This window comes from Crocodylus porosus, unplaced genomic scaffold (genome assembly GCF_001723895.1).
Source record: "Crocodylus porosus isolate Cpor-Errol unplaced genomic scaffold, CroPor_comp1, whole genome shotgun sequence".
NCBI classification, from domain to species: Eukaryota; Metazoa; Chordata; order Crocodylia; family Crocodylidae; genus Crocodylus; species Crocodylus porosus.
Genome location: NW_017728917.1, coordinates 28648302 through 28663590, shown reverse-complemented (window position 1 = coordinate 28663590; position 15289 = coordinate 28648302). Strand labels below are relative to the sequence as shown.

General features: G+C 35.0%; 1 protein-coding gene across 1 annotated transcript in view; it reads right to left on the bottom strand.

Moving 5' to 3' along the window:
* Positions 1 to 11310, bottom strand: part of IQSEC1 (IQ motif and Sec7 domain 1) — a 321727-nt gene extending 310417 nt beyond the window's left edge. Inside the window, exons 1-2 of the mRNA XM_019536964.1 lie at positions 11107 to 11310; positions 1634 to 1720 (exon numbers count right to left, since the gene is read on the bottom strand). Coding sequence (XP_019392509.1) covers positions 1634 to 1720; positions 11107 to 11309 — 290 coding nt within the window. The 5' untranslated portion in view covers position 11310. The remainder of the gene's footprint in view (positions 1 to 1633; positions 1721 to 11106) is intronic.
* Positions 11311 to 15289: the final 3979 nt, after the last annotated feature.

Here is a 15289-nt window from a genome sequence, read left to right as displayed (position 1 = left end):
ACCCTCTAGCTCCACTGACTCCAATTAAGTGATAACAAATTATAAAATTGAGGATCTGTTCCTACAAAAGCTTAAATGGAAGTGGGATCAAGCCAATGCTAAGTACTTTTGTATGCACCACAGTATCTTTTAAAAGACTGTTTTGAGCTCTATCAATTTTACATGTTAAGTATCATCCTATTAATACATTAAATTTGATTTTATATGTTTTTCTTGCTGCTCATTTACAGTGACTGAAATTGAAAACAGTTCATTGAAATCTTCTCAGTGACCTTTAGTCTTTAGTATGCAGGATCAAAAAGTAGTAGAAAAATACATGATAAAGTCTGTTATACTATATGCTTTATTATACAAAAACTTTAAATTAGGTTAAGCAAAATATCTAAGGGATTGAAAAAAAAAAAGACATTTCGATACCTATTTATCAGAATAGAAAAGCCAAGGTAAAATCATCAATAGTATTAATTCTACTAATAATTTGACCTTGGTTCAAGACATTCAAGCAAGCCAGAACTAAAGTATATGTGGTTTACCTATCTCCTCCCTTTTAGAAGGGCTTCCTCTCTGGAGCAAATCAATTTAGAGCAAATGATAATTAAAACTTAAGCAGAAATGCTCTACTCAAGCCCTACTCAGCACTGGGTGAGTCCACTAATGGACATTTACAGCTGGATTAAAGTCACCACTGCCAAACAGTTTGCTCAAGAATCCTGATGTAAAGAAGCCAACACAAGGAAAAGATGGATGGATGCTGAAAAGATGAAAGATGAAGAGTCCAACATATGCATGGTCAGGGACAACATGAGCATGAAATACAGCAAGAAGAAGAATATGTTTGTGCATTTACAGATTTAGGATTCATTGCTGGCGTTCTTCTTTCCTTAACACCATATAAGGCAAGTTGAGGACTTTACAGCACCACACTTACAATATTTTGGCAAATATGTTATTCATGAGCTGGCAATTGTCACTGAAACTATTTTGAAAGTAAAAGTGAAATAAAATAAAGACATACTGCCCAAGGCATGCACCGTTTCTTAATAATTCCTGTGCCTAATTATTTAGGTGATTTGTAGTATTTTTATTTATTTATTTATTTTTTATAAAAGGCCATTATAATAACTCACTGCTTGTACAATTTCCTACTTGGGGTGTATATTATATACTGTCCATATTTCATTAAACAAAATTGCAAAGCATTCAATAAATTCATTTATACTAACTGTACAGTGTATTATGCAATCCAGGCTCTTAAACTCTGAACAGCCATGTATTTGTGGATTATTTTACATTAAACAACACAGCATTCAGAGATAGGGAGGTTAATGCCTCTCTGAATAGCACTACCCTATATCATATGAACAGAATGAAATGCCTTAACGTTTACTCTGTGAACAATATCCAGCATTGTTTGTTCTTCCTTCTTTCAAGGATTCTAAGGAGACTTGCTCCCTAAGAGAGAACAAAGAGACAAACCCATCCTACTGGATGTAAAGTTTCTTAAATATAATTTTCTTCTAATGTTGTGCGACTTTTATTTTTACATTAACTGATTAGCATTTTGTTATATTAATTTATAAAACAAGGCCTATCTTTAAAAAATAAGAAGTGGGTGGACCATATCTACTCTTACCTGTACTCTGAGTGTGTGGCAGGGACAGTTAGCTGGGTATGGTACAATGGAGCTGGACAGCAAAACTGGTGCAGAGTATTTATAGACCTACGACACAAGGAAAAACACAAAGTCAAAACACCAAGTGTTTAGAAAGGGGCTTTTTAGGGAAAGATAGAGATTACTAAGTATATGTGAAACTTGTCATAAGTTTGAAATAAATTTGTAATAGTACAACTATCAACTCCGATTCCCAGAAAATCAAGGGGAATAGTCCCATGCTTTAGAGATACAAATCAAGAATGAGGCTGATGAACTACTCCAATGAAGATAAAAAATTTAGTTGCAAAAAATTAAATAAAATAAAGATGCCAATTTCTGACTTTGTCTTTGCCTTGTCACATGGTACAATAGAAGCAAAGTTAATAAAAGTTAAGGGTTTAAATTCCTGCAGAATAAAGTGAAAATTTTGCAAGTTACTCTGCACCAGTCATGTTGTTTCTCTTGCTAATTGCACTACATATAGTGCTTACAAGCAAGAGGAGGAAAATGGGATGTATGTGCAAATAACCTCTCTCTATCTCTAGGCCCAGCCATTATAAACAAGCTATCATTCTGCTTTGGTAAGTCTAAAAGTCTTGTAATTTACTGCACATAGGTGACACCTGACTTTATTTAGGGTAGAAACTAAAAGAAAAAAGGTAGAAAATTTTTTTTACAATTCAACAGAAAATGGATGCTGCATTTCAGATGTTTTTACTGCTCAGACTATCCATAACTAATACCACATAAAATCCCAGCAAAAAGAGAGATGGAGGACAACACAAGATGCTACAGCCAAAGAAACAATTTATAATGATGCAAGGCAGAGCATTGCTATATTTTTTTTTATATCAAGATAGCATTAAACAGTTTAAAACTACCAAAAAAAAAAAATGAAAAGCCAAGCCAGTCTTTCATAACTCTTGCCGCATCTACATTGAGATGTGCCTACTAAAATCATATTCTTCACCAGTTTACTTAAACATAAAAATTATCCATGGCTAGTTAAAATATAGATCATTCTGGTCTTAATTTATTTTGCTCACAGTGTTCTTCCGAGCATTTCAAAAGGATTTTTTTAAAGCTCCCTGTGTTTAAAGAGAGTCCTATGAGGTCATCCTCTTATAAGATCAAAAGCAGCAGTTAAGCACAAAAAATGCCAGTCTTTCTTCAGATAGGAGTCAGGTACTAATCCGTTAAAAATGAAGGTCAGCTTGCTCTGATTCCTGTTGCCAATAGTCGTATCAGCAATTGCAAGGCCAAGATGAGTGAGTTTTTCCATTTAAAGGCAACAATTGATGGTCACTCTTAAAAGTACTCGACCCCTTGGGCAACCGAGAGACACATCAATCAAAACAACCACAATGTGCATGCAACTGAAGAATAACGAAAAATTGCTGGAGGATGCTTCACAATGGCAACTGAAATGTTAATCTGAACCTTCAAACAACTCATAGAAGGAAGGACTAAGAGGATGGAGACTACTCCCAGGAAAAGTATTAAACATAGCAAAAACAAAGGAAAAAATACTTTAGACTTCAACAAGTAAAATAAACAGGGTTACTATCGGAAACATTTTCCATGCTTCTTCACATTACTGAGGTGGGCTAACTGGCTGCAAGTGAAAAGATAACAATGAAGTTGGAGGACCGATCCTGTGTTGAGGAAATCACCAAATTCTTACCATCTAGAAGTAAAGGTGAAACCTTAGCATGAGGCAGTTGTTTAACTCCATGTCTTTTCAGACTCATCCATTCTCAGCCCAACCAATATTTTTACTTTTGAGAGTAAGGGATAAGCACGTAAGGGACTTTGCTTGGACTTGGCTCTTCTCAGCTCAGTGGATTTAGCATGGTGCTTACTCTGATCTGTGCCTCAAATAGCTTCTCCTGGGACTTCTACTAAGAAGCAACATACTTCTTGGGCTGTCTCAGCTCCGTTTTTCCCAGCTGTACAGACCATTTTCCTTTTCTTTCCAGTCTCCCCATCTGCAAGTAGGATTTATAATAATACTTACCTATTCATAAAGATAGCTGGGGATAAATATTTTAGCACTTGCAGGGATAAGTATTTTAACACTGAGATTTTCTTATGAAAGTAACCACATAAATGCACAGAAATGTTATTTAGATAAGTTATTTATTCTTCCTGTTTGTCGTGTAATAATGGCATTATGTAAAACCAGAGGCAGTAGTTACTTAACCCCTGAATGGGAGGTGATATTATGAAAGCACCCAATAACTATACAGGCATAAAATCATAACAAACTGCTGAGTTGCAAATCAAACACTTCATGGCATCGCTAAATCCTAATTAAAAATATTAACAAGCTTCATTGTTCATATTCATATTTAGATTTCATCTCTCCCAAGGTGTCAGGATGTGTGGATATCAACTCTGAGTTCAACCATTTTTAAAGATTTTAGAATATATTTGTATTTGAACTCAATTCTGTGATACAGTTTCTAAGTAATGCCAAAAATAACATCAAGGAGGAACACACCTCAATAATTTTAACTTGTAACCACCTTCCCCATCTTGTCTGCAGTGGCTATAATGCTTATAAAACTTAATAGTTTGCCTTATTAAACTCCTTGAAGCACTAATTAGGGATATGATTGGAGAGCTAAGTAAAACATGGATGTCAGCACTGACTCAAGATAACACCTCAAGATTGATGGACACATTCTGACAATTTCAATTTCTGACAAAAGTGGCAGCCAGCAGTGCAACTTTTTTTTCAAGCATGAATTTTATTCTGATCAAGATACATAAGAGAGGTAGTTGGCTGTGATATGAGAGGTAGTTAGTTGATTTCACTCAGAATGCAAGATAGATGTAGACATCTACCCAGCCTTGCATGCATACAAACAGGTGAGCTTCATTTGTCACCTAAAACATGTATGCTTTTACAGAACTTTGCCATTAACAAACCTCCCAAACATGAAATACATTGCCCCTGAGCGTATTACCACTTCCAAGAAACCAATCTCTGTTATGGTAAAAAATTGGATAAAGATCCAATTTAGCTACATTTTGAAGAGATTTAAAATGGGCATTTTGGTTCAGCTCATCTTCATTAATTCCCAATATGGTGATTGTAGAGGAACACAGCTTTAGAACAGTTTCATAGAACCACAGAAAGTTAGGGTTCGAAGGGACCTCAAGAGGTCATCTAGCTCAACTCCCTGCTCAAAAAAGGACCATTCCCAACTAGATCATTCCAGACAATGGAATACTTGTTGTGACATTAACCAGATTTACCTATTCTTACCATTACTTCTTATTCCAGTGTAAAAATCTTGCTTATATAACACAAAAAGTTAAGATTTTCAATGACCTTAGGCTTTTTTCTGCAGATACTCCAAATCTTTACTCAAAACCTCCTACATTTAGTCAACAAACCTCAAGTCCTGCCTTCAAAACAAATTAGGGGCAAATCCAGGTTATTACTAGGGCTGTGTGAAGCTTCAGTCACCAGTGTGATTCGGCACAGATTTGGTGGCCAGATCTCCAAATCTGAATCGAATCAGGAGACCCTTTAATCTCTCCTAACCAAATCGGAACCCTCTGAATCAGTTCGGAGAGATTCAATGATTTGGACATAGACACAGCTTTAAATGTTTTTTCTACATACCTTGAGGTACCAGGTGGCTTGTGAACACTGAGATTTTGAGATGGATGGAACATCCCATGGAAGCGCAGTGAGGTCCCCAGCATACTCGGGGGCTCCCCCCACAGCCAATCGCCAAGGCAGGTGGTGCAAGGGGGGTCCCCCACGCACTCAGTGGTGGACCTGGAAAAGTCCACCACTGAGCATGCAGGGGGCCTCCCCGATGCTCCTGTGGGATACTCCATGTGCACCACCATCTCAGCAGTCACAAGCCATGCCTGGTACCTTAAGGTATGTAGAGAAAACATTTAAAGCTGTGTTTATGGCTGAATCGCTGATTCTCTGAATCAGCATCGAATATTCAGATTTGGATTTGGCCAAATCGAATCAGGGACAGTGATCCGAATCAATGGATCGAATCACTGTCCCCCAAATCGGACTGATTCCGAATCAAATATGGCACACCCCTAGTTATTACCTCAAAATCTTGCCTACAACAACTTTAGCACTTGTTAGGATCCAAGTCTGGGTGATAAAGTTGTTCTTTATTGCAAATGAAGTTTGCAGTTGTTCAGAGGACTCTACAAGAAGGTTCATTTTGCTGAATTTGGGTTGTTCAGGTGGGCTTGGCCAAGTAGATGGTGATATTTCTAGATGTATTTTTTCCTAAATTGCTTTAGATGGCTTTTTTTCATACAACAACTACCAATCACTTATTAGCCTCTTTGTATCTACCTATCCATTCTCCCAGTACTATGCGACATTGCACATACTATAATATGAGGTGTGATACTAACTAAGACTTATGTTAAAATTTCCTCACGTGATGTCATACAACCTCATATATTTGGCTTCAGCCTTGAAGGTATTGACAACCTGCATTGAGACAAAAGGCTAATCTAATTGTAAACTAACTTACTATAGGCAAAAACAGTAAATGGTATATATCACGTTTACATGATAATCTGGTGGACTGCTGTAACCTAGCATCTATGTGCTAATCCAATGAATTATTCTGTTTCTCACAATTTACTCTTGATGCAAGATCACTTTATTTAACTAAATGAAAATTCTACTTTTCACTGCTACTGTTTTGGCAGCAAGGCTTTCTCCCTTCCACTATGTTGGCTCTTTTTCTAAAATATATTTGACAGTCTGATTCAGCTTTTGATGTTACATATACACTGGAAACCTCTTATTAATTCAGCTTTTTGTTACTTGATCTATGTTATGTCCAACAATCAGGGGCCAAATGTGCCAGACATGTGCTACTGAAGCATACAGAATATACTTGGCTAGTTAGTTTCTATTATTTATAATGCAATCAGTCTAATTAAAAAGTGTAACTGGTTTGGATAATAACAACTATATAAAGGCAAAGAATGGTTATGCCTCTTCAGTTTCATATAGGGGAACGTCCTAGAATTCATTTGCTATTGGCAGAAGTTCACACCTGTGGTATCACATTATCACAGAGAGCTTAAAAGCAGCAAATTAAGTTTTCAATGAAATATTGCTGAAAAATGGAAGCCATCAGAAGATGATATTTTTCCATTTGAAGTTAATATGTCAGGAAATAATTGAAGAGCTAGTTATCAGTTAGCTCAGAAAATAAATATTTCTGTTCATCCCTCTTACCTTTATGTATGCATCAATGTATATTTTATGATGTTTTTGTGTCTTCTTGCAATATTTTTAAACTGGCCTTATATCACATGTCACTAATACTTTGGGAAAAATTAGGCTACTTCTAAAGAAAATTACCCCTATGTGTAAACACTCCAAATTAATGTGCATTTACTAGATATCCAATGAAACGATAAACACGCGTCTTAGGAGTATTACATTCCTCTCATTTTCTCATTATAACAAGATAACTTTCTGTACACATCTCTCAAGGCATATACTAACAGAAAGACAATAAAATATCTGGTGGCAAGGTGTCAACAAGAGTAACTATCCATACATTGCTCCCTGTTTACTGTGAGCAATGAATCATGAACTGACCATCTCCAGTTTCACATTAATGACACAGATCGAGGTTCTCCAACTCCTGGAACATGGCATTTTTTATTTTAAAAAAATTAAAGCATCACATAGAAGCACTGCCTTATGTTTTGGTATGGTACTTGGGCACATAACAATAAGTAGAATTAAAAGCATATAGAGTTAGTAAGTATTTAAATAAAGACAAAAGGTAAAAAGCTAATATCATGAATGTGCGGTAAATCCTACAATCTTTATACTGCCTTTGCCTGCTGCCCTCTTCTTGAGCTTTATGGCAATCTTGCCCAAAATACCTAACCTAGAACTAAGTGCTATTCTTGGCATGATTGAACCCCAAAATTTTGTGTGCATTTAAATATATATGCAAGATAATGGACTATTTACTAACAGAAAAACAGATGGACAGGGTATTTTCTATCCAAGTATCTGCAAATGGAGACTCATTCAGAATAAATAAGGAATCTTCTACTGCTGCTCTACTCCAAAAAATGGGGCTATAAAATAGTCTTTCATAAATAATCTTGATAAAATAATCTTTCTAGAACAGGCCACTGCTTTTACATCGTATTTAAACCTCTTCTAGCACAGTAAACAACAGAAAATTTGAATTTTGCTTTCCCCCATCCTAGCATGCATAATATTAACTTACATTATTTATTTATTACAGTTTTGAAGAGCTGTTCTTCCAAACCACTTTTCCTTCATTTACAATAAATAAACAAAACACTGCTTTATATAATCACAAGATTTTTATATATCACAAGATGTTATGTATGAATGCATAAAGCCATAATATGGGTTATATGTAGTAGCCAGTACTGTCTGAATATTAATTAGGATGATTTTAATTAAAATTAGTAACACATACCTACCTGAACTTTGGAGCATTTAATTACCTTAACATGTTGATTAAGAAGATCTAGTGAAAGTTCTGGCTATTGAAGTCATTTTTATTACAAACGATGTACACATTATGTATATTTTTTATACGCAGAACTGTATCCTACTGCTATTTGTAGAGAGTTAAATAATGGATTTCCAAGCTAAAATAAAACTCTCAAGAACAAAAAGATACAAATTAAACAGTTTTGGAAAAAGAGACAAAATGTTATTTGGTAAGATCAGAAAACTGATGGAGAAAAGGAAGAATAGTCTTTTCTATTTTTCTGACTTCAGTGACCTAATATACTCGAATTTTTTAAGATACTAAAACTTTTGTTATGCACAATTGTTTATAACACAATTGGCATTTTACTTTGTACATACAATATAATGTATATATTTACATACAATATATAGTGAAAATATGGAAACTGTGTGCAGCAATAAAACTAATGAGGTTTAAGTCTAAGATATCAAGAAAGGAAAAACAGCAATGTAGAAAGAGTGAGAGTATGAAGAGAATAAATTTACAGCCCAGGTAAAGCTTACTACCCTATACCATTGTAGAATGACACATGCTCCTTTCAGTGCAGTACCAATAAAAAAAAAATAATAATAATATATCACTCCTGCTAGCTAGACCATATGTTCTGCTTTTTCCTCTGATCCAAAAAGAGGGAGCTTAAGCAATTTGATATTTACAAACAAAATTCAGAAGGGACATTGCAGTATTTATGAATGGCTCTGTGCCCCTCATTAGAATTTGAACACATTTTTTAAGGTTTCAAAGAAGGCTGAAATATAATGTAGTTAAACCAACACTTTTTCACGTAAGTAAGATTTAACTTATCCTTATATTAGATGCATTAGGTACCTACCACAAGAAACAGCTCATCGGTTAAATGGTGACACACACAGCTTTCAATATACAACATTTCAGAAAAATATTATAAATAGCTAGGCTTACAATTTTACTTTTTATACATCTCTTAGCATCTAATCTTTCAACCAAGTTAAAGGTAGAATTACAGAAGTGACAGGTAAAACCTTGCTTCCTACGCTATGTGCTGCAAAAAGATGCCAGACTTGCAAGCAGCAATGGAGAGAGATACATCAGTATTTTTGTTTCTAAAAATAAGAAAGCAATGCCACTGACATCTAGAATTAATTCCTGAGTACTATCTTACTAAACATTCTTTACAAAAATCTTTATAGCACGAGAGAAATCTACTGCAAATCTGTTGTGCTAGTAATCATGACAAGATTAGGAATAAAAATTGCTAAATCTACATAATTACTATATATTCATAAAAAAATACCGAGAAGCTGAGTACTAAATCATCTTAAACCACAGGATGAATTTAAAATAGAACTGTACTACATTGCCAAAATGTGCATACAGGAGCTATCCCTGAGTATGCATTCTGGTCTACATAAGCTGCACACTACAACATAGTCTATTGAGAGTAATGTAAAACAGAAACCTCAGAATGAATACACAAATAGAATCCAGCGTACAGATCGCCTCTCCCCTTTTATCCATTACGCACAGCAACATTTCCAAACTAATCCACTTACGTGCTGAAAACTACATTGTATTCTCAGGTTCTTACCTGTACTTTCTTGCATTTAATTAAATACAGCATATTTAATTTCATCCTAATTTTACAGAGTTTAAATAGACTCTCTCATCTAGTCCCATGCCCTTCCTGCCACACACAAATGAACTAAATTGTGGGTCAGGCTGAGATGCTCTTACTCATGGAAGTAGCATCTGATTCAGAAGTTGTTGATTTTATTAGGACAACTTATGAAACATGCTATTGAGCTCGAGTAAAGGCATCAGCATTCGAATGAACCTTCACAGGCTTTTACTGACACTGCTTACTGACAAAAATGGTTATTCTGACATTCCCATTCACATAATGCAGAATGCTTTAATAAAAATTAAATCTCAGAGGATCTATAAATGGATATGAGAATGCAAGTAGTAGGTACAGTCATTACTAATTATTGTGGGGCACAAATGGTACCTGCAGGTATTTACAGCACATAAAAATGGAGAATGGGCATCACACACTTGCCTCTTTTTTGTTTTGCTTTTTGGCTGCAGTAGAATGATAGGTTGGTGCTATGATGTAGTTGTAGCAAGCTCAAGAGTCAAAGTCTATTTGAATCTTCAGAATTCAGTTGAATAAAATTGCCCAATATGGTTTCCATATATACTTTGATTTCATGATGTCGCAAACCCTATGCAAACTTCAGCATTCTTTTACCTCTGGCTACAAGCATACAAGCCCTTAGCTCTTCAACCAAATGTGACAACTCATAAGAAGAGCTGCTGCACTACATTAAAATGAATGAAATATTAAATTCCTGTTGTGTTGACTGTAATACTTATATAATGTATGTGAACTGTTTCTCAAGCATTTCATGTATCTTTAGAATTTGAGAAAATGTGTACACAAAAATCATGAAGCACAAACAGATAATTTTATACCTCAAAGTACATATGGTCTGACTGTACACCATTTCTTAGAATGAGAAATGCTTTTAAATGACAGTATGTTTTAATGGAACAAAGCAATAAAACAAAATGGAAGATATAGTTAAATTCCTGACGCATCTATTCTTAGAATTGTGGACTGTTTCTATTCAGATTTCATTTCCACTGAATCTTTATTTTTCTTCCATTTCTACAGGTTTATTTTGTTTTTAAACATGGTAAATCATTTTAAATTTGACGACTCTAAAAGCAACAACAATTGCCTCTACAATTCTAAAATACATATTAATCTGCTGAAAAGGTAACACCCCAAAATGGTTCAAAGAGAGACACCTACCAAACAATAAATTGATGTCTATTCTTATTTCTATCTCAAACAGTGCTGAATTCTTCAACACAGATATCAGAGACCTGATGATAGATGTAGAAGAAAAAGGTACTCACAAATAACACCTTCTGCAAGCCATTCTTGAATATGATGTGGTTCCCCCCCGTTTCAAGCAATCTGAGGTAGAACAGGACGTGTATAAACAGCACAAAAAAAAAAAAAAAATCACATTCACAGCCTTTGCATGCTCATTCAAGCTCAGGCATAAAAACACCACTGATAAGTAAGCTTGTGATGTAACCAGCATCAAACACTGCATCAGATGAACCAAAGCTCTGAGGGGTTATATTTTACAAAGCCGAAAGGTTTTCCCACAGAGCAGGATTAGCAAATGTTTAAACCAGTAGTGCTGTTTTAATATTCTTGTTTGGTTTGCTTTCTGCTTCCAAAGAAAACCTTTTATTATTACTCTACAGCACTAAAATAAACCAAAAATGTTTCCTGGTTTGATATTCATCTGGATCTTTAAGGTGCAAATGATAGAGATTGAGAATTCACCATCTCTATGAACACTGTAGTACAGTCCAAACCAGAAAAAAAGGCCATTGGTCCTTTTATCTCCATGGTAACAGCAGCATCTGTACAGGCAAATTGTATTCTGTCTTCTCTACAATGCGAATTTATAGTCATATATTATGATATGAAATGATAAGAGGAATGCTGATTAATAACTAGGGGAACCAGAAACAGAAATACAAGTAGAGCTTTAAATTTTGGTTGAAAAAAGAATATTTCTTCAGAATGAAGAAATAATACTCAAATTGTTCCTTTTATCAAACATTATTTGGAAATACATGAACTTCAACCATCAATGCTCATTAAAGGCACGTATTTTGGTTTTTGTAGTTAGGAAGCTTGGTTACTTTTCAGTTACCTACTGCAAGCCATTATAATGTTCTTAAGGGATATATGACAGTTAAACAAAACTCTTTTATGCAGATGTTGCAGAGGACTGATTTAAATATGACTTTCTCTGAAGCCTCCCACCCTGCATCCCCTCCCAGCACTTGCTGTCACTAATACTGGTAGCCCAGAAAGTGAGCAAAATACCATCACTCCCATATTTTTCTGTCACACCTCTACCCATGCAGATAGTAAACAGATGTGATGCTGTAAATGCACTGTACATACAAAACTGACACTGCCTGTTCCCCAAAGCAATGGCCTTGATCTAGAGTCTTGATTAGTCACCCTGATTTTCTCCCTGTCTGTGGTATCTCCAGATGACAATCCCGCTCCAAATATTATAGCTAGACACTCATTTGTCAAATAATAAAGACAGCTAATCTTGCTCTCTCTCTTCATGAATCACTATAATGACCATCTGTTCACATTATTAAGTTAAATATTATACCAGACCCATTTCATGAGGCCTGCTCATGTGATGTTATCAAGTGATCAATTCAAGACTGTTCTATAACTTGGAAGTATTACAGGATAAAAGGGGGAGCAAGTGATCAGCCAAATGTTGCTTTATCACTATATTACATTACCTGTTGAGTTTCCAGGCGAAGGAGATGCTTGAGGGTTTATGGCTGCTGCTATGTCACAGTTTTTTGGACAGGAAAAATTGTTGAAGCATGAATTTCTTTCAAAAGAAACTGTTCAAGTCAGTTTGTGATGAGCAGAAATCCAAGCGCCACAGATTGTAGGAGAGGGGTTATCGTTGTAATTCAGATATATAGATATAGATATAAAATATATATATAAAAGCTGAGGAGTTGCATGAAGTTATTTTCAGTGCTCCAGTAACTTTCTCTTAGAGCTAAACATTCAGGTTACAGTCTTGCTTAAAGGACACATTTTTTTTGTTTCGTGTACCTCACGGCTATCTTCTATTGCTGTGAAAGCAACAAAGACTTCCAAAAGTTATTTGTAAACTTTGTCGTGTGTTTATATGCTACAGTAAGAGTATGGACAAGCATACCTTTTAAACAAAAGGAATGGGCAGCTACCTCTTGGGAGCATGCAGCCACTGTTGCAACTTGTTATATAACCATGATTCCATAGTGATACAAGTGTGGTAAACAGTCTAGGCAGACAAGGTTCTCTGTGTAAATGTAATCATCTTTTATTAGACAAACTAAATAGTTCGAAAAACTGTTCTTGGCAAGCTTTTGGGCACAAACACTCTTCTTCAGGTATAAATCACCCTACATTTTAATCGTGAATGAAGTGGAGTTAACACGGAAGCAGTTTTGCAACACACACCTACAGAATCATGAAGAGGCAACATGTTAATCATAACAACTTATAATAACGTGTTGTGATATTGATAACATTGTTGCATCTGTATATATATTCATAAATACTTAATTTAAGTCTCTTTTAGGACAGTTACATGTGTAAAGGTGCCCCTGGAACTGATGCCATTTTATGCAACAAAGAATAGGGTTAGCCATTAAAGAATATGATTATACATGAAATCTATGAGGTTGAACAACTTGTTAAACAGGACCAGGACCCTAAATCCTGGGTCTGAAACTCCATAAGCACATTGGATCATTCTGGTATTCATTACTTGTCAACTCCACTTTCTTGCAGCTTGCTTGAAGAATTCTAATCCAAAGCATGCCAAGTAGTTAAAGTAACACTAAGTCCACCTTCAACAAGGTCTCTACATGTGAAGTAGCACTCCATCCACCCATCCTTACTCTGATACCACTCGGATTTAGAATATAAATTTGTATAAGATTCTAGTTACCAATGTTTGCAGTCACCAGTTGTAAGACACTTATTTGCAATGCAGCAGCCAAGGAGTGATAACTTATACATACACCCAAATACTGGAAAAAGATCATTCCATTTCAAACCAGAGTAAAAGTCTGGATTGCTTAAACTGCCTCTCTGTCTTCATCTATTTTTAACCTCAATTAATTAAAATATTTTAAAATAAATTCTCCATAAAGACATACCCAAAAGGATGTCATTATCAATACAGTTAGTCCAAATAGCTTCTCTTTTCCATGTGCCAAATGGGTTGTAGGAAGGAATTTGGAGGATTTCCTTATAGCTTTCAAGTTTTGCTCAGCATTGCCATTATCTACATTGCAGCATTTCCTAAAATGTGTTGGAACAAGTCTAGGTATAAACGATGACCTTTCCTAGTTGATGTCAGTGCCGTTCTCAACGAACTTGAAATTTAAAGACAACAAATATGAGTGAAATTCTGAAATGAATTGAAAAACTTTCCATGACTTTAAGAGAGCCACATATCATGCCAGAGGTAATCCTACAGAAATCTAACTGCACATTACTGAGCAGCTACAAATCCAAAGAGTAAGATCTTCAGGACAGATTTTCATCCGATTTGCACTGCAGTCAAGTAGGAATAATTTTAATTATTTCAGTAAAACTTACCTGCAGTACTGTGATACCTAACAGAACACCATGCTAGGACAGATTTTAGTACTCTGAATTGTAGTTCCATAATTTACCTATTTTTAATTCTCTTTTTGAAAATTTACCTTTCAAAGGATGAAACAGCCTGGGATATAATTTACTACTTGACCTCATTTTTCACTGCCCAAAATATTTGTTTACAATTTCAAGTGCCAATTAATAATTTTGCACATCAAGCAAGTTCTTCAAATAATATACTCTGGAGATAAATATTTCTATTACATCACCAGAGAAATAATTATGGACTACAAGCATAATTTGTTCAAGACAAAGTCCTGTGTTCTTGTTCTGTCTAAACATATTTTGTAAATGTCAATATCCTTATAAATAATAAAATAGAGGGTTGAAACACCCCAGCTGAGAGAAGACTCAAAACCACAATTTGTCAGTTTAACAAATTATTCTATTCTCTCTGATTCACAGAATGTCATTACTAGTGCAATGCAAGTAACTGATCACTTTACTTGCATGCTATTACCCATTAGGACAAACACTATGACCCATTACATACTTGAAAATTATTAACAGCGTTACTGACTGATTGTTTACATACTGACAGTGCAATCCCCTAAATAATTATTTTTATTAAACCTGTTTTTATGGTTTTTTTATTTTTATTAAACCCATTTCCTACTACACTCCTTCCATTTTACTATTATTAAAGTGACTTATAAAGGTTTTAAGCACCTGTTTCTATATCATCCTAGAAGAAATAAAAGCAGCTAACTCTTTCAGGCTCAAAGCTATGAATTTAAAAAAGGGAAGCAGTATTTTTTATTATTGCCTTTGCATAACTCTTAGGAGGATTACTTAAGTAGCTTTGTACAGGACATGTGT